Here is a 25,910-nt window from a genome sequence, read left to right as displayed (position 1 = left end):
AGTTCAGCTAAGAGTTCTTCTATCACTTCTACTAGCAGAAATAGCAATGGCGTCCAGGGAAAATACTGGCTCCACGACAGACACCGCCCGTGTAGGAGGCAGAGGTCCGCATCCACAGACCGATGAGAGCTTGCCCGAAGCTGTGCGCAGACTGAAAGATTTGCTGGTGCGTCGCTATCGTGGCGCAACAGCCGATCTAGGTGAAGGCATGGTAGATAGCGGTGTTGCCGAACCCGGAGTAGCGGACGTGCATGTGAACCTGATTATGTTGTCTAGGCCAGATCTGAGGCAGGAGTTTGAGAATCCTAGGTTGGATTCGAGCGAGGACATGTGGCGTGTTGAACATGTGTTCAGTCGGGCTGCAGAAAGCTTGGAGAACATCTCACTGGAGGATCTGTTCAATCTGGAAGAACGTCAGGAGGTGGTATTCTGCAGCGGTGGACGGACATACCGCATGCTGGTGGTTGCGAGCGCCGGTTGTGGAAAGACGTTCGTGTTTACGAAAGTTGCGCCATACAAATGGGCAATGAAGGAGTTGTGGAACCAGTTCGACCTTGTGCTGACGAGAAAGCTACGACACAAGGAGGTAAGGAAAGCGAAGAGTGTGTGTGCTCTGTTTGGTGTGGAAGAGCTGGGAGAATTTTCTGGTGAAGAGCGTAGGGTCATCGATGACTTTGTCCGCCAGAATCCGCATCGTGTATGTGTTCTGCTAGATGGCCTAGACGAGACACGTATTAGCGAGTCCAGTGGCTTTGTTTGTGGTGTATTAAACGGCGAACAGCTGGAGGGTATCCGTCTGGTGGTGACATCCCGTCCTTGTGTCGACGTGCTGAGCTTGAGTAGTAAAAAGCAGTTCGACAGGCGCGTGGAGCTTGTAGGTTTTCGGCAAGACGATGTAGAGGATTACATCGGGAAGGTGCTGAAAGCACCAGATGAAGCAGCAGCCCTTGTAGCGGCAGTACGCGCTGACCCACACCTTGGCAGCATGATGGCAACGCCATTCCTGGCCATGCAGACGTGCAAACTGTTCCACTGCCGCAATGGCACGCTGCCTCGCTGCATCACGGATATCTTTGACATGATGATCATCCAGGTGGCCGAGCGACACACGGGTGAGGTGTACGCTTCCTGGAGTGAAATCCCTTCCGTCGTCCGTGACCTTTTCCTGGATCTTGGAGCCGTGGCATTTTTCATGCTGGAGAGACAGCGGCTGATATTCACGGATGCCGATTTGGCCAAGCACTCTATCGCTACAGAGGCCAAGGCTCTGGGGTTGCTGGTGCTAGCCGACACGACAACCAGGGACGACAGCAAACTGTGGATGTTCAGTCACCTGACAATGCAAGAATCCCTCGCGGCTTGCTATTTAGGCGTAAGAAGAGCAACTTCGATAGGAAGCGTTGTGCATCTCGTGGAGTCTCTAGGTCCAGAAACTGAGCATTTGCGCACTTTTTGGATGCTGTTGACAGCCCAGCTGGATGCGGAGAAAGCCGACTGCTTACTCAATGGACTACTTACTCGGAAACAGGTTGAGTCACGTCATGCGTTGGAGGACAGCGACAACGAAGATGATGACTTACTCCATTCATCAGCTATACAAGGTTTCCCCTTGGATATGTTGGAGCCACTGTGTTGCGATTTGAACGACCACGACGTTCGCCGTCTCTCCGAAGAGCTGCTCTTTGAAGCCCTTGACGGTGGTAGCGGCTCACGACTGGTGGAAAAGAGGTGCAAGAATGGCCGGCTTGCTAGCAATGAAGAGTTCCTGAAAACATTGCTTCTCACGTGGGTAGAGATTTGCCCAGATGCCACTCGTACGTCAGTTGCCAGTGCTCTCAACTGTATGGGGAAATCTGATCTTGCAGCAACTCTAACTGCATCTACGCTCGTTGACTTGCCATCAGCACTGCCTCACTATCACAAAAAGATTGCCTTTGTTGACCGGTCTCGCTTAGATCTTTCTGTGCTATGTTATGCTGAATATGCCCGTCACCATGGAAACAGCAGTGACTATTGTACATCAAGTATTGCTGCAGCACTGGCGAGCAACTGGGCCCAGATTGATTTCGGTGATCATCCGGCTATTGTACGTGCGTACAATCTGGCTCTTGCGCAGCACCCATCCAGTGTGCACCGTTTTGATGTTGACTTCCAGCCGAATTCTCCCTGCTCATTGATTGATGGCCTGCCTCAGCTTACCGCTGTTGCTGAATTACAAGTGAGCAGTTGTACATGTGCGTGGCAGTGGGAGAAGATCACGTCCATCATTACTTCATCCAAGCACAGCATGAAACATATCTTTATGCGTAGATGTCACCTTGGTGTTACCACCGTGCCCTCGGACCCAGCCAGTCCGCAGCTGGCACAGGATACCAGCACTGGGTCGGTATCAACGAGCAGAGATGGCGGACACATCCCTGCCTCACTACTGGCTGATACACTCGCGGATGTTCCTCGCCTGCAGATATTTGTCCTAGATGAATGTTCTGGCTTTGATAATGATGATGTGCAGCGTATCTTTGACGTATTGGCCAATTCGCATCACCTCATCGAACTGCGGATTTCAGCAAATCTGCAATCCCACTACTTACCTACGCTAACATGTAACTTGTCCTCCAAATGGAACGCCTTACAAGAGCTTCAGGTGACGCTCAGTGTAGTTGATCCATTGGCGGCTGAACAACTGTCCATGTTGCTACATGTTGTCAGTGAGCACAAGTCATTAATTACGCTCCGATTGAGCGTCTATGAGGATATAGATGTATCCGAATACAGTGTAGTGCAGGACATATTGAGAGACAACCCGGCTCCACCACATCGGAATTACCTTTTGCGGTATTTCAAATCAGGACCCTCGGGCTGGGTCAGATGCTAAAAATACCCAGAGCCAAGGTGTGGGATACTTGCTAAATCCGCAATCATGTGTACAGTCGCGTCCGTCAACAGTGATAGAGGTTTTCGCAGGAACTCGAGTAGCATCATCGCCTCGGAAGCCATTCAACTACAATAGCAACACCATCATCACCATTTCCAGCCATACCAGCACCGTAAACTGTGCAAGCATACTCCTCATCAAGCCTTTCGTAGGCGACGAGTGCATCAAGTAGAACAGCTACAGAAGGTGGAGTTGAGCAGCACAAGAAGTGGACTGAAGAACTTCTTCAGAAGGAACCATTGTGACCGCAGGAGTAACCGTAACGACATGAACCAGAACCGCAACAGCTTCAGCAACGACAGTTAGCAGAGGCAGTCCCACCGAGTAGCCATAGCAGCTCCAGCCAGCAGTCATAGCAACCCCGGTCAGCAACCATAGCAACCCCAGCCGTAGCCATAGCAACCGTAGCCAACAGCAATAGCAACCACAGCCAGAAAACATAGCAACCAAGCCAGCAGCTGCAGCAACCCCAATGGCAGCCATGGCAACCCCAGGTAGCAACCAAAAAACTCTAGCCAAAAGCCATGGCAGTCCCAGCCAGCGACGGCCATAGTTCCAGCCAGCAGCGAAAGCAACCGGGTCCGTCAGAACTGTACACAGAAGTCACAGGTACTCCTAGCATCAGCAGCAGCAGCAGATACAGCATTATTATCATTAGCAGAAACGGTGGCGGCGGCAGCAGCAGCAACAGGAGCAACGACAAGGGCAGGAGCAATGGTAGCAACAGGAGCAAGAGGAACAAGGGCAGCAACAGGAGCAATGACAGCATCAGGAGCAACGGCAGCAACAGAAGCAGGGGTAGCAACAGGAGCAACTGCAGCAACATGAGCAAGGGCAGCAACAGGAGTAATGGCAGCAACAGGAGCAATGGCAGCATCAGGAGCAACGGCAGCAGCAGGAGCAACGGCAGCAACAGGAGCAACGGCAGCAACAGGAGCAACGCCAGCAGCAGGAGCAACAGGAGCAACGGCAGGAGCAAGGACAGCCTCAGGAGCAATGGCAGCAGCAGGAGCAACCACAGCAACAGGAGCAACGGAAGCAGCAGGAGCAAAAGCAGCAACAGGAGCAACAGCAGCATCAGGAGCAACGGCAGCAACAGGAGCAATCGCAGCAATAGGAGCAATGGAAGCAACAGGAGCAACGGCAGCATCAGGAGCAATGGCAGCTTAAGGAGCAACGGCAGCAACAGGAGCAATGGCAGCAACAGAAGCAACGGCAGCATAATGAGCAACCGCAGCATCAGGAGCAATGGTAGCAACAGGAGCAACGGCAGCATCAGGAGTAACAGTAGCACCAGGAGCAACTGCAGCAACAGGAGCAACAGCAGCAACAGGAGCAATGGTAGCAACAGGAGCAAGGGCAGCAACAGGGGCAACGACAGCATCAGGAGCAACGCCAGCATCAAGAGCAACCGTAGCAACAGAAGCAATGGTAGCAACAGGAGCAATGACAGCAACAGGAGCAACGGCAGCAACAGGAGCAATGGCAGCATCAGGAGCAATGGCAACGGCAGTAGCACCGGCAGTAGCAAAGGCATCAGCAGCGGTGGTAGCAGCGCTGGTAGTTGCAGCAGTGGCCTCAGCAGCAGGAGCGACATGTTTGCCATGCACTGTTGCATAGCATGGTAAGGAAAAAATGTGTTGGTGTGTGTGTGTGTGTGTGTGTGTGTGTGTGTGTACGCATATGTGTGTTTGCTTACCCCCCCCCCCCTTCTCTTCCCCTGCTCCCCCCTTCAATCTCTCTCTCTCTCTCTCTCTCTCTCTCTCTCTCTTTCTCTCTCTCTCTTTCTCTCTTCCTCATAGCAGCAGAGTGTGGACATTACTAGCACTGCTCTGTCACAATTGATCATTCTCAACAGTTGTGACTTCACCTAGTTATGTGGTGTGTCTAGTTAAGTTGGGCAAAAACCCCTTCATTTTGAATTCTTTATTCTCACGATGGCACCATCGCCAATAAGAGATATTGCACCGCTTATTGCGTGTGTGTGTGTGGGGGGGGGGGGGGGGGACTCGTATGTCCGCATGTGTTAGGAAGCGGGATGGGGGGGGGGGGGGTAGCAGTGCATACTTAACAAAGTGTACATTGGTAGAGTAAAACTACCCTCGTCTGGACGTCTCTAATGCCATCATGCCCGTCCACCGGGCACCTTTCTGACCCATCTAGAGTCACTAGGATATCCTTATCAACTGAAAACGGCTAAAATAAAATAAAAGAAAACTATTGATAGGCGTTCACTTTCATGCAGCACTGATGACTGTATGTTCTGAATTGACGTATTTTCCAGAGTTAAAGCCGACCCTTTAAGCACCAGTAATTCACCTGACAACAGTCACTACGATGATCAAATTAACAATAATAAATAGTGTAGGTTCCTATTATAGTTCAATTTTGTTTCAGTGTCCTTTAGTACAACGACGATTCCTGATGAGTGTTGTATGAAATAGTGTAGATGTCTGTATATCTGGATAGGGGTCATACTCCAGTGCAGTGTGGCGTATACGCCACGGCGGTATCGGGAGTGCGGTGCCGAGGTTACCCATGGTAATTTGATCATGTGACCCCCCCCCCCCCCCCGAGCTCCACTAGTGTGTCGTGTGCCGTGGTCGGTACCAAGGGCATTCTGGTGGCGAGAGAGCCCGGCGGTGGAAACACGGTAACGTGGCATTCCGCGTATACTTCAGCATGCTACAAGCCATCGTACACTAATCTTTGTACACACGCTGTACCGGAGACAGAACCGTGTAACACTTGTGCAACAATACAAACTCCTGCAATCGCCACGCAAAGTGGTCATTGGCTATCCCAGCCATGGATTGCTTGGGATGAAATAAATAAGCGAGAGAGCTTGGAAGCTCAGGGCCCTATGCTGTGCCTTTTTGACTAGCTCATCATGCATGTTATTAGAACTGATGGAAATGTTTTTTTCTATAGCTATGAATAGGATGAAGGCCGCAAACATCACGCAACTACGTTACTTGTTTGACATGTATTACTGTGTATTTTATAACAAAAATATTATTGAAAACCCAGAATCGATTTTCTTGTTCCTATCATCAGTGGGAAAAAATACGGAACTAAGGATACAACCAAAGAAACTGAAGTTAAGTACTGTAAATAGAAAGGTGTTAGAAATAACATCAAGATACAAGTGTTAGAAAATACTCAGTAATACATGTCAAACAAGTAACGTAGTTGCGTGATGTCTGCGGCCTTTATCCTATTCATAGCGCGTATGGATCTTAATAGCACACCAAACATGAGTAGAAGAAATGAGCTGTGAGTGCAGCGTAACAGAGTGCAGAAGGAAATCCGAATCCTGTCTCGACAGCTGGCGTTACAGCATCTTGAGAGCCGCATCAGAGAAGTGGAGTCACTCAAGAACGGGCCAATGATGTTTGCAGCGATAAAACTGCTGAAACCAAAGTGCCCACGAGATTTAACCATTGTAGACAACAACGGCAAGGCTGTCCTTGGGCCAGGAGAGCAAGCGGATAGAATAGCTGAGCATTACACTGGGAAATTCTCTCCTACTGCTGCAGAGCCAGCGGTTACGCCATTCACAGGAACACCGAAACCCCTCGATAAACCGATTTCCACAGCAGAGGTAGCGAGCGCAATGAGTCGTCTAAAGAACCAACGCTCCTGCGGGCCTGATGACATACCGGCCGAGCTGGTCAAATACGGAGGCCCTGCACTTGCAGAATGCCTGAGCAGCATTTTCAACGATGTATTCACTCAGCACAGCCAAGCGTCCCTTGGAGATGGTGTACTAATCGCTCTGCATAAGCCAGGTAAACCCAAAGGCCCCATGAACAATTTGCGTCCGATAACATTGCTGACTACCGCCAGAAAAATCTTGTCCCTCATCACACTTAGCCGGATCAGAGCTGACGTAGAGCGATATATATCTCCATCGCAAGCCGGGTTCCGTCAAAACAGATCAACCGCAGACATTGTGTTTTGCAAACGGATCCTGGCATCAATTGTTGAACGCTTCAACACTACCATCTACGTGCTAGGGCTGGACCTGAGCAAGGCTTTTGACACAATAAACCGCACAAAGCTGCTTGATGTCATGGAGCAAGAGAAAATTGGAGACGCGGACGGTTTACGACTGGTTAGGTACCTGCTATCTGGCACGGCGCTGACAGTTCGCGTGAACGAAGCACAGTCCGCACCTTTTGAGACAGCTCGGGGGGTCCCCCAGGGCGATGGTTTGTCACCGGTACTGTTCACGGTTTATTTGGAAGCAGCCCTACGAATGGTACGTGACCGACTGCCAGCCCGACCATCAGCAGACAACATTCTACCTGAAGAAACAGCTTACGCCGATGACGTAGACTTCATCTCCACATCAAAATCATTCCTTACCAGCGCCCTACCCGTCATCGCAGGCGTCTTCTCCGAATGGGGTCTTACCGTCAATACCAGTAAGACTGAGTGGATCCGTATTTACCTGGAACCCACTTTGGGAGATGCCACCTCTACAACATCTAGAAAGGTCGGCACAACTCGTGGTAAAGAAGCTTGGCGACAGGTGAAGACACTCGGCTCGCTATACGGCTCCGGGGAGGACGTAACGCGCCGTATTGGCTTGGCCGCAAGAGCATTTGGAGACACTCTGAAGTTATGGTTCAAACACAACCTGCTTTCTACACCCATCAAAATTCGTTTATACAACACTTTCGTTCTACCAATCTTGACCTACAACCTTGCTTGCCATGGCCTGTCCCGTGCACAAGAAAAGCGCCTAGATGTGTTTCATAGGAAACAGCTGCGGTGTACCCTTGGAATTACCTACCCAGATGTCATCTCGAATGCAGATCTATATGCTGTTACTGGCCAGTGCTCTGTATCTGAAATGGCCAAGCGGGACAGGTGGAAGCTATTAGGACATATATTACGCCAGCCAAGTGACATCCCTGCGAATGTTGCTCTCACTGCTTTCTGTACATATGCTACCAGTCAGCCCTTTCGAATAGGTGCACCCCGCTCTTGCCTCACCACAAGTCTCCAGCGAGACGTCCGCCTCACACCTATCTGCATTTTTAAGCCCAGCTGCCTTCGTGATCTCGGCACCTATGCCCGCGACAGAAAACAATGGAGTAACATCTGCTCAGCCATTTAGTCTAGTACTGCTCTTCTTAAATTTGACCTTATTACAAGACTTCTTTTCTTTTTCATTTCGTTCTCCCACTCTCACACACACATGCTCACGGTTAATTCTGCCGTCGTGAGTCCCATTCGGGACGGATACGAGAATAATAATAATAATAAGCTATATTAAAATTATTATCTCCACGTACATGTAGATTAATGTTTTTACTCTTTGCATTTGAGGGTAATACGACACCGTCTACCACCTTGATGACCTAGGCAAAAAGGCATAGGGACGTTATAAATTTTTCGTTTCTCCTTTTTTCCAAGACATAACCTGGGATTCGAACCCGCACTATCGCCCTGCATGCATTCCCCCGATACACTTCGCATACATATTCATTCTTCCAAGTTGCTTCACGTTATGATCTTGCACTTGAAAGCCCTATTTGAATATTGTGGCGAGCTGTCTTTGATGGTACAGTACGGTACGGGACAGGTACAGGATAGCTTTGCATTTGAGGGTAATACGACACCGTCTACCACCTTGATGACCTAGGAAAAAAATATAGGGATGTTATAAATTTTTAAATAGAAAGCCCTATTTGAATATTGTGGCCAGCTGTCTTTGATGGTACGGTACGGAACAGGTACGGGATAGCGCCAGGCATGCCGTTGGCACAAACAAACACGGAATTAAAGCTGAGCGGGCCCTGGCTAGCGCCAGACGTTACTAAAGTAACGTCTTTTGCGGGAATAAATAACTCTTGTGTAACTCTGGGGAAGAGTCATTGTGCTCACAGCCCCATGTGATGGTTTGTCAGTGAACGATTTTCAAGGCAAGTGAGGAAGGGTGGGAAAACAGTATTATTTTTTTGTTCGGTTTCCAAAGATGTTTTTTCTACTTGTTTCTGCTACTGTTATTGTTCTCATCTGCAGGCTGTGTTCCTGTGTTGTCAGTCAGTGCTGGTCATATGCTTTCACGCGTGATTGCCATTGTTGCATAGCATGGTGAGAGAAATATGCGTACATGTATGTTTGCCTGCTTGTGTGCATCCCTCTTTCTCTTTTTCTCTGAATGTCTGTCTATCTGTCTCTCTCTTTTTCTCTCTCTTTCTCTCCCTGTCTCTCTGTCACACCCAAGGTTTGCCAAAAGTGTATGGCATCGGGAGGGATGCGTGGTCCAACATGGCCTGGTGGTGCACTTTGTATAGCAAAGTTTGGGTCCCGTGCTCTTTATCTGTGTATACCTGAAGAGCGGGATCGGGGGAGGGGGGGGGGGCGTTGTTTGGGCACATCCGGCGACCAGGCGATAACACATGAGCAGCCTCACTTGATATCTGCCCCGTGTGGCGTTCACACTGCATGAATGTACTTACACCTAGGTCTGGAGTCCTGTATCATGATCTGATGGACAATGCCTGGCCTTGGGTGTCAAGCATATATCCCATACCATACCATCATGAAAATCTGGTGGAGATTTCCACGTATGTCAATAATGCCCAGCACAAGCTCTTGTCTTATCTAGTGTTGCCCACTGGAGCAAAGTACTGTCTTGGACATGGAAATCCACTCGCAGGTCAAGCGGACCCAGCGCAACGGCCCTGCAGCCGTGAGTACGCATGCGATCAACAATTACATCTGCACTAGTACACGTAGCGTTCTGTACGCACTGAGGACGCCGGCCCCGTCTATTCGACCGGATTTCCATGTCCACGACAGTACCTGTTGTTCGTCGTGTTCTGACGGAATTCAAGATGGTGCAGGGTGAACTCGTGTGTTGCAACCAAAATGGGGGATGATATTTGCGTGTGTGTGTGTGTCTGTTTTGTTGTCAAGGGGTGTCAACGAGCGTTTTCAGTTCTCCTCGATTGGCTCAAGTATGGGTTACTATGCCAGTTCTGGATGTCTTGTGATTGAATTTCTTCTCATTCCCGTTTTCTTATCATGTGATGTTCTTGTTCTTGTCCGTATTCTCTTGATATGTTCTCAACTGCTTCACAGACCAGTGTCTGCAACCGTGGCAGTTGCTGTTCCCGATCAGCGGAATTGACATCAGTCGTGTTCCTGCAGATGGTTGCGAATTCGCCAGCTGCCTCGCAAGAATAGTTGTTAGGTACCTCCTCCTGTACGTTGCCTCTTTCTAAAACCGTTTCCAACTGGCCTGTATGGACCCTGTACTTACCCTCACAAACTCACCTCTTGTTCCGTTGGCCTGGGTAGCTACTCACCCGCCCCAATATTTTTTGTAGATTCCACCTCAAGACAATTTGCTTGATAACAGTACTTGAAGAATTCTTGATTGAGTTGCATTCTTTTGGAATTACCTGTACAACTGCATGTACTTGTATTGTCTAAGGTAGATTTTCCTTGCTTATTAATTTCCTGGAGGGCTGGTAGAATTTCTGATGGAGTTGTATTCTTTCGACTTCTTGGACTCTCAACATAACACATAATCTGACAACGTGACAATATCCTATCAGGAATGTTGAGTAAAATTGTCGGACTAGTCCTAGAAATGTGTTTGGATTACAATTGTTCGTATTGCCTCCTTCTTCCAGGGTGATACTTTTTCCATGCGTTCAACCGGACTTCGGTATGTTGAGCTTTTTCAGTCTTGTGTCCTTTTGACACATCGGGCATAATCATTTTCTCCTTCACTCTTAGATAAAAAAATGTTCTTCTGCAGATCTGTTCTCTCTTCAGAGCTTACATGATGATGTTCGTGGATGGTCCGCTCGGTGTTGGACCCCTCATTTTTTACGCCAGTTAAATCTGAACAATTATGATTGTTTTTCAACGTGACAATTCTCTGTGGGTTATGTCAATGTCGTTAGATACAGAGTACGCTGCTCTTCTTCAGTGTTCCTGTCTCTAAGTGATATGTTGGCTACCTGACTGCTTGTGCTTGTGTTGGTGGTATGTGTTGTTGTGCATGCATGCATGTGTCTGTCTGTGCTGTCTGTGTCATAGTCATAATGCGACCCTGGTGGTCACCGGGCTTGTGAGGTATGGAACGGTGCTGTATGATTCCACAACCAGTTGCTATGCCTGGCATAGCTCAACAATGATTGTGTCCCCGGGGAAAATCGCGATTCCGCGGGCGCATATTTTTCCCCCGGGATGTTTGCGATTTTTTAAAAGATCGTGTTTTCCGCGATTTTCCCGCGTTTTGTGAACTTTTTTGTTGCACTACACGTATAACCAGTGCACTGCTTACACCAGAAACTTGTAACTGATTAATTTCACTACATACTCACTGACAATTGCCTCATATCAACTGCAAACTTGCCGGATATCAATACTATTCACCGCCATTTCCCCCGGGGATAGATGATTAGTCTGCTACCACCTGTATGCATGGACTTGACTACGCATATTGCGTGGCCCATTTTTATTATTACGTATCTAATATTGACTGAGTACGAGGTCAGTATAGGAAATAAAAGCCGAGTAAAAGACCGAGGCGAAGCCGAGGTCTTTTACGAGGTTTTTATTTCCTATACTGACCAAGTACGAAGTCAATATTAGATTTATCACGACAAACAGTCCGTATTTCAAATTCCAAAACGATAACCTCATGAATCCCGGTTTCATGATTGCACAACCGTTGCACCACCCCCTACTCATGCAGTGACAATGCTGCACTGGGCACCGTTCATCTGCGCAACCCTAAGCAGTCAAATATAAGCAGTCAATATAGCCCTAAGGAGTGAAATATGCAGGAATATTTGACTGCTTAGGTATGGCAAAAATCTATGTGAGTCAATACTAAGGGAGTGATAAAATGTAATAATAATAATGGGCATGTCATGTATGTGCATCAGTGCAGTACAGTATCAGGGCATTATGTCTCCTCATCTGATTTTTATGATTATTGCCAGGCGCGCGCGCCACTAGCACTACAGACAAGTCATACAACTGTACAAGTACAGGTCCTCCCTCGTTAGTAGATAATCTCGGGGCCATCGAAAAATTATCTTATAACGAGACTTATCTTGTAGCAGGACTTGCAGCTAAAGGTGAAATAGGCACTACTTCGTACTTACCGGGGATACCCTCGATACAACATAAATTATCGATGCTTCAACTCGTTATAAGGTAATTGAAAATCTCCAACATAACTCTTCCATGGATGCAAAGGATCGTCCATATTCACGAATACATAGATTATTGCGTTTCGTCTTTCTGTTTTATCCGACGTGTTTTGGCCTTGGTCCTGCATGGTCAGCTTCTTATAGTTATATTGAGGGTTTGGCACTCCAGGGACCTGGGAAAAGGGTCGTTATAACGAATTTTATGTACTAACGGATTATGTTGTAACCGGACCTGTAACCAGTTGTATAGATCACGTTTCGCCAGGGGATTTCAAATTTCTATTTACTAACGGGGTTTATGTACTTACCGGATTTGTTATAAGGGGCCGTCCGTAAATATCGATGTTTTTTTAGAGACGATATTGGTGCTTCTCTCCCTTGACCCCCCTCCCTCCCCCCAGAAGACGCACATGTACATCTAGATCATGGAATCAATATTTTTGGATGCTCATGAAGTGCCCAGGATTTTGAGGGTCCGGTGTAGGCGTGAAAATCCCGCCGCACTCACGCAATAGCTGCATCGCCTGGGGGGAGCGAACCGGGTTGGCGCTGCAGTGCTCAGCCATCGTGTACTGGTGTAGCCAAAGCGGCTACGCTCGGGCTTGAATTTTTTCGAATCCTTGTTCAGACAGTGAAGACTGGAAACTCTTGTGGAGTTCGTCCGTGTTTGTTCGCACTGCCTCTACGTCTTGAAAAAGGTCTCCCGCAGGCATCGTTCGGCCGATTTCCACAATCAATAGCTCATTCTTTTGCTCTTGAAATTCGCCATGGGCGTACAGCTTCCACTTTTTGATTTTGTTCTTGTGTCGCGAGTTTTAGCTCCGCGAACGGAAGCTGGTTTCACATTTCTTGTATAGCCATTTAGACGTCCGCGTGCAGGGATCGGCGAAACTTCAGATATTTACATCGATATTTTTCTGATGCTCGAAAAGACGCACATGGCTCAAACCCCCTCCCCCCCAGACGCACCAATATCGTCTCTAAAAAAACATCGATCTTTACGGACGGCCCCTAATGAGGGAGGACCTGTACATGGCACTTCTACAATCATACAACTGTCTGTACAATAGACCCTTTGCACAATAACGGTCACGTGATCCGAGACGGGGCATCCTCTTCGATTTTTGTGCTGAGTATCAGTTGTTGAGTTGTTGAACACTGTATTTTTCCATTTTGGAGATGGAGGAGAGAGTGTCGAGTGGTTTGCCATCAATGGCTGTGGAACCCGTGGACGAACTGTCAAATGAAGAATGGTCTGTGAAGGAACTGAACAGTTTTCTGCTGAATGAGAGTGCGTATCTGTCTGGAAAAAGAAGGAGTTGTTGGAGAGGTAAGTTTTTCGCATTCAGTGGATATTTCGGATTACTGTAGATTGAAATTTATTTTTCTTTTCTCTCCCTTCTCTCCCCTGTCGATGTAGAGAATACTTCTCTATGCAGAACCCTGATGCACCTAGAACTAAGAAGGGCACCACTTCCTCGAGTGTACCCTCATCATGCCCAACATTTCATGCGTCCCAGTGGATGAGTGATGAACCTCTGTTTCCCAGAGTGAGTGCCACAGAATGCTTGCTTGTCTCCAACGCAGGGGCAAGTCGCCGACGACAGTGAAGAGGGAGCTGATGGAGTAGTACAAGTGAACAGGCCCGTGGATAGTGTCCATGAGTTTTACTTTGGTGGCTATGTGCATAATGTGAAAGTCTGTCATATCGTGCACACAGCCACAGCTCGAACTCAGATGACTTTCTCCGCACACCTGAACGATGAGGCTGCGTCTCTCTCCACTTCAACATCAACAGCTCGAGCAGCGCCAGCAAGCCGTCGATCTTCCAATAGCGAAGACAGGGATGGGTCATGCCTTTTTCTCAAGCTCCAGAGTCTCTTGGCAGGGCGTTCCATATCTTCGCAAAAGCAAGGTCGGGTGAAAGTCGTCATGGATAAAGTGTTCCGAGCACAACACTGGGAACGATATCGCAGCACTGCGGCCCTCTTCTCGCCAGATAGCCAGGATTCTAGAGTGTGGAATACCAGCATCACCAGGGAACGCATGGAAAGACAAGTGGGTTCCTTAGACTAACGTTAGGGATGACGGTTGCTGCAAACAAGAACCCAACAGTGGTCCTTGGAAAGCGTTTCGGAACTTCTTCCTTCAGAACTAAAAAAACTAACTTCAAATGAAAAAAGGCTGCGGAGTACATACATGAACATCGCGTCGGGACCGTGAAAACACAGCCTGTCACAGGAAACTTGATCACGTCCTGCAGCAAACCACGCATGCTGGTTGCATGCAAAGTGTGCAGCGCGTGCACAGCATGCCCCGTCTCGACCCCTCTCGCTTATTGTGCAAAGGGTCTATTACAAGTAGGTCTACATGGCACTTGTCACTTGAAAAATAGTTGAAGTACAGAGTAGCTTGTGCAAGGCTACCGGAAATGAACACGTAAAAAGCGGATCGATATCCGGATGCTCAATCTTTGGTTGTGTTGTGTGCAAGATCCTTGACCATCTACTTACGAACGCTTGTATGCGCATGACTCGGGTGAAAAACAAAAAACAAGAGCAACGAGTAAAGCCAAAGGATTCTGAGGTGGAAGTAGCGCTAGATCCGAGGAGTTCAGCTAAGAGTTTTTCTATCAGTATCACTTCTACTAGCAGAAATAGCAATGGCGTCCAGGGACCATACTGGCTCCACGACAGACAGCGCCCATGTAGCAGGCGACTGTCAGGATCCAGAGACCGATGGGAGCTTGCCCGAAGCTGTGCGCAGACTGAAAGATTTGCTCGTGCATCGCTATCGTGGCGCAACAGCCGATCTAGGTGAAGGCATGGTAGATAGCGGTGTTGCCGAACCCGGAGTAGCGGACGTGCATGTGAACCTGATTATTTTGTCCAGACCAGATCTGAGGCAGGAGTTTGAGAATCCTAGGTTTGATTCGAGCGAGGACATGTGGCGTGTTGAACATGTGTTCACTCGGGCTGCAGAAAGCTTGGAGAACATCTCACTGGAGAATCTGTTCAATCTGGAAGAACGGCAGGAGGTGGTATTCTGCAGCGGTGGGCGGACATACCGCATACTGGTGGTTGCGAGTGCCGGTTGTGGAAAGACGTTCGTGTTTACGAAAGTGGCGCCGTACAAATGGGCAATGAAAGAGATGTGGAACCAGTTTGACCTTGTGCTGTCGAGAAAGCTACGTCACAAGGAGGTAAGGAAAGCGAAGAGTGTGTGTGCTCTGTTTGGTGTGGAAGAGCTGGGAGAATTTTCTGGTGAAGAGCGTAGGGTGATCGATGACTTTGTTCGCCAGAATCCGCATCGTGTATGTGTTCTGCTAGATGGCCTAGACGAGACACGTGTTAGCGAGTGCAGTGGCTTTGTTTGTGGTGTAATCAACGGCGAACAGCTGGATGGTATCCGCCTGGTGGTGACATCCCGTCCCTGTGTCGACGTGCTGAGCCTGAGTAGTAAAAAGCAGTTCGACAGGCGCGTGGAGCTTGTAGGTTTCCGGCAAGACGATGTAGAGGATTACATCGGGAAGGTGCTGAAAGCACCAGAGGAAGCAGCAGCCCTTGTAGCGGCAGTACGCGATGACCCACACCTGGGCAGCATGATGGCAACGCCATTCCTGGCAATGCAGACGTGCAAACTGTTCCATTGCCGCAATGGCACGCTGCCTCGCTGCATCACGGATATCTTTGACATGATGATCATCCAGGTGGCCGAGCGACACACCGGTGAGGTGTATGCTTCCTGGAGTGAGATCCCTTCCGCCGTCCGTGACCTTGTCCTGGATCTTGGAGCCGTGGCATTTTCCATGCTGGAGAAACAGCGGCTGATTTTCACGGACGCCGACTTGGTGCAGCACTCTATCGCTACAGAGGCCAAGGCACTCGGGTTGCTGGTGCTAGCGGACACGACAACAAGGGAGGACAGCAAACTGTGGATGTTCAGTCACCTGACAATGCAAGAATCCCTGTCGGCTCGCTATGTAGGCGTCAGACGTGCAACTTCGTTACGAAGAGTTGTGCAAGATGTGAAGGCCCTCGGTCCGACAACTGGACATTTGAGAACTTTTTGGATGCTGTTGACAGCCCAGCTGGATGTGGAGAAAGCCGAGTGCTTGATCAATGGATTGCTTACACGGGAACATGTCGCGTCATATTCTTGGGCGAATCGGAAATATGTCGAGTCGCGTCTTGACAGCGACAACGAAGATGATGACTTACTCCATTCATCAGCTACACAAGTTTTCCCCCTGGATATGCTGGAGGCACTGTGTTGCGATTTGAACGACCACGACGTCCGCCGTCTCTCCGAAGAGCTGCTCTTTGAAGCCCTTGATGGTGGTAGCGGCTCACGACTGGTGGAAAAGAGGTGCAAGAATGGCCGGCTTGCTAGCAATGAAGAGTTCCTGAAAACATTGCTTCTCACGTGGGTAGAGATTTGCCCAGATTCCACTCGTACTTCAATTGCCACTGCTCTCAACTATATGGGGAAATCTGACCTTGCAGCGACTATAACTGCGTTTACGCTCGTTGACTTGCCATCAGCACTGCCTCACTATCACAAAAAGATTGCCTTTGTTGACCGGTCTCGCTTAGATCTTTCTGTGCTATGTTATGCTGAATATGCCCGTCACCATGGAAACAGCAGTGACTATTGTATATCAAGTATTGCTGCAGCACTGGAGAGCAACTTTGCCCAGATTGATTTCGGTGGTCATCCGGCTATTGTACGTGCGTACAATTTGGCTCTTGCGCAGCACCCATCCAGTGTGCACCGTTTGGATATAGACTTCCAGCCGGATTCTCCCTGCTCATTGATTGATGGCCTGCCTCAGCTTACCGCCATTGCTGATTTAGAAGTTGGCAGTTGTACATGTGCTTGGCAGTGGGAGAAGATCACGTCCATCATCACTTCATCCAAGCACAACATGAGAAATGTCTTTATGCGTAGATGTCACCTTGGTGTTAGCACCGTGCCCTCGGACCCAGTCAGTCCGCAGCTGGCACAGGATACCAGCACTGGGTCGGTATCCACGAGCAGAGACGGCGGCCACAGCCCTGCTTCACTACTGGCTGATGCACTGGCGGATGTTCCCCACCTGCAGTCACTAGAGCTGCTTAACTGCTCTCACTTCAAAAGTGATGATGTGCAGCTTATCTATGAAGCTTTGGGCAATTCACATCACCTCCTCAAACTGCGGTTTTCAGAACCTCTGCAATCCCACTTCTTACCTACGCTAGCATGTAACTTGTCCTCCAAATGGAACGCCTTACGCGAGCTTCAGGTGTCGCTCATTGTAGTTGATCCATTGGCAGCTGAACAACTGTCCATGTTGCTACATGCCATCAGTGAGCACAAGTCATTAATTACGCTCCTATTGAGCGTCTATGAGGATACAGATGTATCCAAATACAGTGCAGTGCAGGACATCTTGAGAGGGTACATGGCTCCACCACGCCTGAATTATTTTTTGCGGTATTTCAAGTCACGACTATCGGGCTGGGTCAGATGCTAAGAATACCCATAGCCAAGGTGGAGGATACTTGCTATATCCGATATCATGTGTACAGTCTTGTACAAACCATATCAACCCAGCCAGCAGCTGCAGTAAACCCCAATAGCAGCCATGACAACCCTAGGTAGCAACCATGGCAACCCCAGGTAGCAACCAAAGAAACCCTAGCCAGAAGCCATGGCAGTCCCAGCCAGCGACGGCCATAGTTCCAGCCAGCAGCGAAAGCAACCGGGCCCGTCAGAATTGCACATGGAAGTCACAGGTATTCCTAGCATCAGCAGCATCAGCAGATACAGCATTATTATCATTAGCGGCGGCGGCAGCAGTAGCATCATCATCGGTAGCAACGGCAGAAGCAGGAGCAGCAGCAGCAACATTATTATCATTAGCAGTAGTGGCGGCGGCAGCGGTAGCAGCATCGGTAGTACCGGTAGTGGCGGTGGCGGGAGCAGCAGCAGCGGCAGCAGCAGCATCTGGAGCGGCAACTTCAGCAGTGGCGGTAGCACCGGCAGTAGCAGCGGCAGCAGCAGCAGCGGCGGTAGCATTGGGAGCGGCAGCTTCAGCAGTGGCGGTAGCACCGGCAGCAACAGCAGGGGCATTATCAGCATCAGTATCGGCACCATCAGCGGCAGTAGCAGCGGCAGCATTAGCAGCGGCAGCATCAGCGGCATCAGCAGCAGCGGCAGCAGCAGCAGCGGCAGCAGCAGCGGCAGCAGCGGTAGCATCGGGAGCGGCAGCTTCAGCAGTGGCGGTAGCACCGGCAGCAGTAGCAGCGGTGGTGGCAGCAGCAGCGGTGGTGGCAGCAGCAGTGGTGGTGGCAGCAGCAGCGGCAACAACAGCAGTAGCAGCGGCAGTAGCAGCGGTGGTGGCAGTGGCAGCATCAGCAGCTGCAGCTGCATCGGGTGATAGCGGTGGTAGTAGCGGTGGCGGTGGCAGCAGCGGCCTCAGCAGCAGGGGCGACATGTTTGCCACTGTTGCATAGCATGGTAAGAAACATTGTGTGTGTGTGTGTGTGTGTGTGTGTGTGTGTGTGTATGTGTGTGCGTGCATGTGCATGTTCGCTTCCCTGCCCCCCCTCCATTCTATCTCTCTCTCTCCTCCTCCTCCTCCTCCTCCTCCTCCTCCTCTTCTTCTTCCTCCACCTTCTTCTTTCCTATTCCTTACGTTTCTTATGAGCTGTGATAGCAGCAGAGTGTGGGCATTACTAGCACTGCTCTGTCACAATTATAAATTTTATCCAGTCTCAAGTTTTTTTTAGTAATGTGGTGTGTCTAGCGAAGTTGGGCGAAACAGCCTTTATTGCACCACATATTGCGTGGGGGGGGGGGGGGGAGATTTCCCATTTGTTGCATACTTGCCAACCATACCGGTTTTCCCGGTATTATACCGGGAAACTACGGTCACTACCGGCATACCGGCTTTTTGACTTTGATCGAAAAACTACCGGTATTGGCACTGAATCATGAGTGTTCATAAAAATGTTGTTTTGTGGTGTGACAAGGGCACATGCGGCCCTGCATTTCACAGAATCACACATGTAGGGGCGATCTAACAATAATTTAAAGAAACTCTGGTTTTGGTCCCACAATGAGCAATGGATTAGAAATGAATAAAAAGAAAGAAAAACATTGCCAAAAAAATTCGGAAACATACGCAAGATAATCAAAAGTTGTCCCAAAAAAAAGAAAAATGGCCACAATTTGGCAAAAACCAGGAAAATAAGGGAAATGAGAGAAAGTTAAGGGAAACTGGGTGTGTGACTAAGGGATTTGTTTCGGCTGGGTTGGCGAGTATGGTGTTGGGTGTGGTGCCAGACAGAGTTTATTCACAACTAGCAAGGAGGACAACAAGCGAAGAACTACATTCCAAAGCATTGTGCAAACATATGCTGTATACATCATTGTGAAGCGGGGGGGGGGGGGGGGGGGTGATAGGGGGGGGGGGATAGGAGTGCATGATTATCATCGTGTATATTGATGATCAACATTTTTAACAATAATAAAATAGGGTAGATGTCTGTATTTCTTGACAAAAATATCTGCATGGGGCTTATACTCCAGTGTGCACGGCTGTTTTTTTTCGCGATTTTCAGCTCGTTGCTGATGCAGAAATTTTGCAGCAGCGGTACCATGGATTGTTTTTGGGATATGCCGACTGCAGCCACCGTTTCAGCCATTGCAACAGCATGTCAGAGGCCGACATCTCAAAGCTGGCTGACTGCATCCAGCTGTTTCTTCAGAAATGCAGAGAATCCATTATCATCCGGCAGCTCGGCAACATAACTCCGAAACTACATCTCTTGGAGGAGCACACAGTCCCGTTCACCAGGAAATTTGGAGTCGGTCTGGGTCTACTCGCCGAGCAGGGCAGCGAGTCAATTCACGCCAGATTCAACAGGCTGAGCTTCGATTATAACGCCATTCCTGGGACTTTGCAGCGCCTCACAGCAATGTGCCAGCAACATCTCGTCGGGACATTGCCGCAACATGACGCTGTTCGTCCCGCCACGGCATCAAGAAAACGCAAGGCGTCCGAGCTCGAGCAGTGATCCTCAGGCCCTGGACGCAGCAGCTTGGCCGTTTCAGCCCTGATCCAGGTAAGAAAATAACAACGGTACTGCTGTCTCCTATTTGAGCTCTGTAGTGACAACAGGAAGAGACGTCGTCCAGCAAAAACCTGCTGTGCATGGCTGTCTACCTTCTCCTTCCTTTTTTTCCTTGTTTGTTGTTGTCGAAGCTGAACACTTTTGTTGTGCGACTTCGAAAGTTTGAATCCTTGTCCCGATCGCGGTGTTTGTTACCTTGACAAAGCACAGTTTTCGCGTGAATCCCACAGGATCTTGAAATCTTTTTCAGTTTTCAGAATATTTTTGAATTTCACCGTAAACCTGGGCAAAGGCCGCCATATTGTTAAGTGGTGGCCGCGAAACAGCCGTGTGTGGCTTATACTCCAGTGTTGCTTATACTCCAGTGTGGCTTATACTCCAGTGTGGCTTATACTCCAGTGTGGCTTATGCTCCAGTGTGGCTTATACTCCAGTGCGGCTTATACTCCGGAGAGTACCATACTGGAAGTTTCTAGTTCGGGGCTATTTTTTATTTTTATAACGGTATCAGGAGTGCGGTGCCAGGGGTATCCATGGTAATTTGATAATGTAAGCACCACTTTAGCAGCACTTACATGCCGTGGCCGATCCTGAGAGCATCCTAGTGCCGAGAGAGTTTGAGGGGTGGAAACACGTTACCGTGGAATTCCGGGTATACTTCAGTATGCTACAAGCCACCGTACACCAGTCTTTGTACTCGCCCTGTACCGGAGACAGAACTGCGTAACACTTGTGTAGCTATAAAACCCTGCAGTCGCCACGCAAAGTGGTCATTGGCTACCCCAGCCATGTATTGCTTGGAATAAAATAAAATAAATAAATAACTCTTGTGTGACTCTTCATTGTGTTTCCTGCTTGTCATTTGGAAGAGTCATTGTGCTCACAGCTCCATGTGATGGTGTGTCAAGGAACGATTTTCATGGGAAGAGAGAAAGGGTGGGGAGAACAATAGTTTTGTTCGGTTTCCAAAGATTTTTCTTCTGCTTATTTCTCCTACTATTATTGTTCTCATCTGCAGGCTGTATTCCTGTGTTGTCAATGAGAGCTGGTCATATGCGTTGACACGTGTTTTCCATTGTTGCAAAGCATGGTAAGAGACATATTATTTCTCTTTGGATGTTTGTCTTCTTGTGTGCTTCTCTACTGCTCCATGTCTCTTTCTCTCTCTCCCTCTCTCTCTCTCTCTCTCTCTCTCTCTCTCTCTCTCTCTCTCTCTCTCTCTCTCTCTCTCTCTCTCTCTCTCTCTCTCTCTCTCTCTCTCTCTCTCTCTCTCTCTCTCTCTCTCTCTCTCTCTCTCTCTCTCTCTCTCTCTCTCTCTCTCTCTCTCTCTCTCTCTCTCTCTCTCTCTCTCTCTCTCTCTCTCTTCCTTGTCCTTCTTCCTTGCTAACCCCTATTTTTGTTATAAGCTGTGATAGCAGCAGAGTGTAAGCATCACTAGCACTGCTGAGTCAGAGTTGATCACAACTAAGGTTTGCCAAAGGCGTGTGACATCGTCTCGTGATGCAGTATGCATGTCTTGCATCGTTGGAATATAGTGACCTTTATTGCGTATATCTGTGTCAGCGTAATGAATGGGAGTGGAGGGGAGGTGGGGGGGGGGGCGCATTGCTTGGGCACATCGAACAATTAAGCAATAGCATAATTATGAGCAGCCTCACACGATATCTGCTCCGTGTGGCGTTCACACTGCATGAAAGTGCTTACACCTAGGTCTGGAGTCCTATATCCTGATCTGATGGACCATGCCTGGCCTTGGGTGTCACGTATATGTCCCATACCATCATGTACATCCAGTGGAGATTTCCACGTATGTTAACAATGCCCAGTACAAGCTCTTGTCTCAGGTACCGTATTTCCCGGATTGTAAAGCGCACTCGATTATATGTCCCACGCCCACTTTGAGGTTTGAGCCACATTGTTTCAATACATGCATATACGTAGGATGTCAGACTCGATTGTAAGTCGCATCCGGCCCCTTCTTTGCCCTTGATGTTTAGTGTAAAAAGGAGCGACTTATTTTCGGGGAAATACGGTATCTAGCGTCGGGGGACACGATAACGGTCGGACATCGGACATTTCCCGACCATTTTCGATTCGAATCCGGCGCTTTTTTTCTTGAACGGACAATCTGTCCAATAAAAATTCACAAAAAATAGCGTCGTTGGGAAAGAGAACGGCTGAAGACAATGGCGCTCTGCCTGGGAAGAAGTCTCACGAAGTCGGAGCAGCAACCTGTGACAATAGGGTTTTACAGCATAACAGGGAGCTGTCCACTTCAGTGTAGCTTCAGTTTGAGCGTAGCAAACGATCAAGAAGGAGTTTTGAAATGAAATATGTTCTTCGCTTTCTCGCTACAATAGGAACTATTTCGCGAGGCGCTTGTACAATCCGAAATATTGAAAACGTCCGTGCTCCAGGGAAACAAGGCGTCAGAAATGTGCCAGCTTGCGGTATGCCTCTATCGAAGGGAGCAGTATTCTGCAAATCCAGTCAATTACGCTCTTGTTGAACAGGCGCTGTGCAAGCAGCAGCGACAGTTAGTCAGAAATTCAACGTCGCGTAGAAACTACGTGCTGTTCAAAGAGCACATCGTGTTTGCAAAGATGGCAGCCTTCAGCCAACTCGAGTAGTGACATGTTGTTGGAGCTTGGAGCAGGCAACAAGAAATTAGAATGGGCAAGCAGGTGCCCGCTTTGTCTTTTGTCGACTGCGTAAAAATAAATGTCTTTGATCTGCCGCTGAAAAACCAGCTCAAATCCAAAATGTGCAGAAACACTGCACGCTCATATCACAGTTACTATGCTTGCTGCAAAACGCACAGCGATTTGAATCAGTGTTACAATACAGGGGCGTAGCACCCGCTACGACTGGTACGACCATGGCCGTACCACTTTTCGAAAAGTGTGGTCCATCCGGAACGTGCAAAACCGTAATAAAAAAAAAATCAGGATCCATCGATGCATATGCGCATCAGACTTTGACCTTTTTTCTAGACTCTTCGTAGATCTGTTATGCATCTGCAGTCGTACTGAGTACTGACACTACAAAAATGTAGTCACTACTGTACTCGACTCGACTGCACACTGCGCCAGAAGTTCCCAGAACGCAGGATTTTGTGTCTTTTTTACAAAATTTTCCCGGGGGAGGTCCCCCCGACCCCCCTCCAACACGGCCTTCGGCCGCACCGACCTTCGGTCGTACCACTTCCAAAACCCCTCCTACGCCCCTGCAATACTTGAGACCTGTGTGATGGTCATACTTGATGTGACCAGCAATACCGCAGTGTGATGTAGCATGTACATGTATGTGACTATGTGTGCATTATGCAGTGGTGTCGTGTGTGAAATTAGTGAAGACAATAATTATGAGTACCAGACTTGCAAAAAAATCACAGTGTCCGGCCATGTCCGACCGGTTCCAGAAGTGGCAGGACATTGTGTCAGAGCAATTTCGAAATCTTATCGTGTTCCCTGAGCGTTGTCCACTGGAGTAAACTACTGTCTTGGACGTGGGAATCTAGTCGCAGGTCAAGGGGCTCCAGCATGCCGGCCCTGGAGCCTGGAGTACGCATGCGATCAACATCACCACTAGTGCATGAAGCGTTCTGTACGCACTGAGGACGCCGGCCCCGTCTATTCGACCGGATTTCCATGTCCACGGCAGTAGCTGTAGTCCGTTGTGTTCTGACGGAATTCACGATGGTGCAGGTGAACTCGTGTGTTGCACCCAAAATGGGGGATAATATTTGTGTGTGTGTGGGGGGGGGGGGGAGGGGGGGGGGTGTTTTGTTGTGAAGTGTAAGGGGTGTCTATGAGCGTTTTCACTTCTCCTGCATTGGCTCAAGTATGGGTTGCTTAACTTGCTATGCCAGTTCTGAATGTCTTGTGATTGATTTTCTTCTCATTCCCGTTTTCTTGTCCTGTGATGTTCTTGTCCTTGTCCGTGTTCTCTTGATATGTTCTCCTCTGCTTCACAGACCAGTGTCTGCAACCGCGGCAGTTGCTGTTCCCGATCAGCGGAATTGACATCGGTTTAGTTCCTGCAAATGTTTGCAAATTCGCGAGTCGCCTCGCTACCAGAGATGTACTAGGTACCTCCTCCGGTACATTGCCTCCTTCTAAAACCGTTTCCAGCTGGCCTGTATGCACCCTGTACTTATCCTCACTAACTCACATTTTCTTCCGTTGGCCTGGGTATAGCTACTTACGCGCCCATTTTTTAATGCATTCCACCTGAAGGTTATTTGCTTGATAACATTCCTGGAATATTTGAAACATTCTTGATTGAGTTGCATTCTTTTTGAATTACCTGTAAAAGTGCCTGTACTTGGTTGGGCATTCTTTTGACTTCTTGTACTCTCAACATAACACATAATCTGACGACGGGAGTGTTGAGTAAAACTTTTGAACGACTCTTAGAAATGTGATTCGATCACGACTATTTGCATTGCCTCCTCCTTCCAAGATGATAAATGTTTCCATGCGTTCTTCGGTGTTTTGAGTCTTTTCAGCCTTGTGTTCTTTTGACACATCGGGCATGATCATTTCTCCCAGATTCTTAGGTAATTAAATGTTCTACTTCAGTTTGGTTTCTCTCTTCAAAGCTTGATTTCTCATATTCGTGGATGGTCCGCTCTTTGTTGGAACCACCATGTTTTTATGCCTCCAGTGAAATCTGAGCAATATTTTTTTCAATTCTTAGCAACGTCACAATTCTCTGTGCGTTAGGTCAATGGTGTTACTGTTAGATGCAGTGTACGCTGCTCTTTTTCAGTGTGTGCCTGTCTGTAAGTGATATGTTGGTTACCTCACTGCTTGTGCTTGTGCTGGTGGTATGTGTTGTTGTGCATGCGTGCATGTGTGCATGTGTGTGTGTGTGTGTGTGTGTGTGTGTGTGTGTGTGTGTGTGTGTGTGTGTGTGTGTGTGCATGTGTCTGTCGGTGCCGTCTGTGTCATAATCTCGTATGCGACCGTGGTGGTCACCGGCCTTGTGAGGTACGGAACGGTGCTGTGTGATTCCACAGCCAATTGCTATGCCTGGCATAGCTCAACAATGGTTATTCTGCTGCCTCGTGACTGCATGGACTTGACTATGGCTATGGTGTGATGATAGCTGCATCAGTATCAAGGCATGATGTCGTCTCATCTGCCCATAAGTGTCTGCTTTCTGAATGGAGGGGGGGGGATCATTGTATGGGATGGGTAGAGTAGGGGTGTGCACGGGTAGTCGGGTCCCCTGCTACCCGTGAGGACCTCGGGTAGACGGGTACAGAATAGTACCCGAAAACCCCAAGTCGCAGATGACATCATGTAGGGTTCACGTGTACAAATTCATGTAATACTCCCCATGTCTACCCAGTGTGTAAGGGAAGCGGTGCATTGTGGTGTTACCATGGAGACATTACCCGGTAGGGTACCCGTGCTGCCCGTGGAAAACTACCCGAACCCGATACCCGACTCAGCACTAGGGTAGAGCATAGGCACCAGGTCTCTCCGTGTGTGCTGTGAACGCATCCCCAGTTGGAATTTTAAGAGAGGGCCACCACCGTATCTCTGAATCACCGATTATAGGGCGGGGAGGGGAGGGGGAGGGGGGGGGGTGGAGCTATCAATGCAATACAAGTACGTTGAAGTTACTATTTGCATTGATCCTGTGACTCCTG

At 48.8% G+C, this 25,910-nt stretch overlaps 4 protein-coding genes across 6 annotated transcripts; 2 read left to right on the top strand and 2 right to left on the bottom strand.

Moving 5' to 3' along the window:
* LOC135826286 (uncharacterized) lies at window positions 1-10,930 on the top strand. The gene is made up of 3 exons (XM_065338914.1): window positions 1-4,559; window positions 8,972-9,043; window positions 10,037-10,930. Exon 1 carries the CDS (start codon window positions 47-49, stop codon window positions 2,873-2,875), a length of 2,829 nt encoding a protein of 942 aa, XP_065194986.1. The 5' UTR covers window positions 1-46; the 3' UTR covers window positions 2,876-4,559; window positions 8,972-9,043; window positions 10,037-10,930.
* On the bottom strand, window positions 3,520-5,094 carry LOC135826613 (mRNA decay activator protein ZFP36L3-like). The gene is made up of 3 exons (XM_065339217.1): window positions 5,091-5,094; window positions 4,230-4,544; window positions 3,520-4,100 (listed from the first exon to the last, which is right to left on the bottom strand). Exons 1-3 carry the CDS (start codon window positions 5,092-5,094, stop codon window positions 3,520-3,522), a joined length of 900 nt encoding a protein of 299 aa, XP_065195289.1.
* A 3,605-nt stretch (window positions 10,931-14,535) lies between the features above and the next one.
* Window positions 14,536-25,020, top strand: LOC135825748 (uncharacterized). 3 transcript variants are annotated; one of them, XM_065338369.1, is made up of 4 exons: window positions 14,536-18,630; window positions 19,805-20,240; window positions 21,267-21,338; window positions 24,225-25,020. In XM_065338369.1, exon 1 carries the CDS (start codon window positions 14,792-14,794, stop codon window positions 17,642-17,644), a length of 2,853 nt encoding a protein of 950 aa, XP_065194441.1. In that variant the 5' UTR covers window positions 14,536-14,791; the 3' UTR covers window positions 17,645-18,630; window positions 19,805-20,240; window positions 21,267-21,338; window positions 24,225-25,020. The 3 variants fall into 3 exon arrangements, with proteins under 3 accessions (XP_065194441.1, XP_065194440.1, XP_065194442.1); XM_065338368.1 differs by having other exon boundaries at window positions 19,737-20,240; XM_065338370.1 differs by lacking the exon at window positions 19,805-20,240.
* LOC135826611 (antifreeze protein Maxi-like) lies at window positions 17,882-18,607 on the bottom strand. Its single transcript, XM_065339216.1, has one exon. The coding sequence runs from the start codon at window positions 18,605-18,607 to the stop codon at window positions 17,882-17,884; it is 726 nt and encodes a 241-aa protein (XP_065195288.1).
* Window positions 25,021-25,910: the final 890 nt, after the last annotated feature.

The sequence above is a fragment of the Sycon ciliatum genome, chromosome 10 (genome assembly GCF_964019385.1).
Source record: "Sycon ciliatum chromosome 10, ocSycCili1.1, whole genome shotgun sequence".
Lineage (NCBI taxonomy): Eukaryota > Metazoa > Porifera > Calcarea > Leucosolenida > Sycettidae > Sycon > Sycon ciliatum.
The sequence above is the reverse complement of the archived record's forward strand: the minus strand, read 5'-3'. Positions and strand labels throughout refer to the sequence as shown.

What these genes read in the sequence shown, in the direction of transcription:
- LOC135826286 (XM_065338914.1), top strand. Translation starts at nt 47, where the DNA reads ATGGCGTCCAGGGAAAATACTGGCTCCACGACAGACACCGCCCGTGTA.
- LOC135826613 (XM_065339217.1), bottom strand. An exon ending in TGTTGCTGCAGTTGCTCCTG is followed by an intron (nt 4,101 to 4,229) that starts GTGCTACTGTTA and finishes TTGCTCCTTAAG; the next exon opens with CTGCCATTGCTCCTGATGCT.
- LOC135825748 (XM_065338370.1), top strand. Translation starts at nt 14,792, where the DNA reads ATGGCGTCCAGGGACCATACTGGCTCCACGACAGACAGCGCCCATGTA.
- LOC135826611 (XM_065339216.1), bottom strand. Translation starts at nt 18,607, where the DNA reads ATGTCGCCCCTGCTGCTGAGGCCGCTGCTGCCACCGCCACCGCTACTA.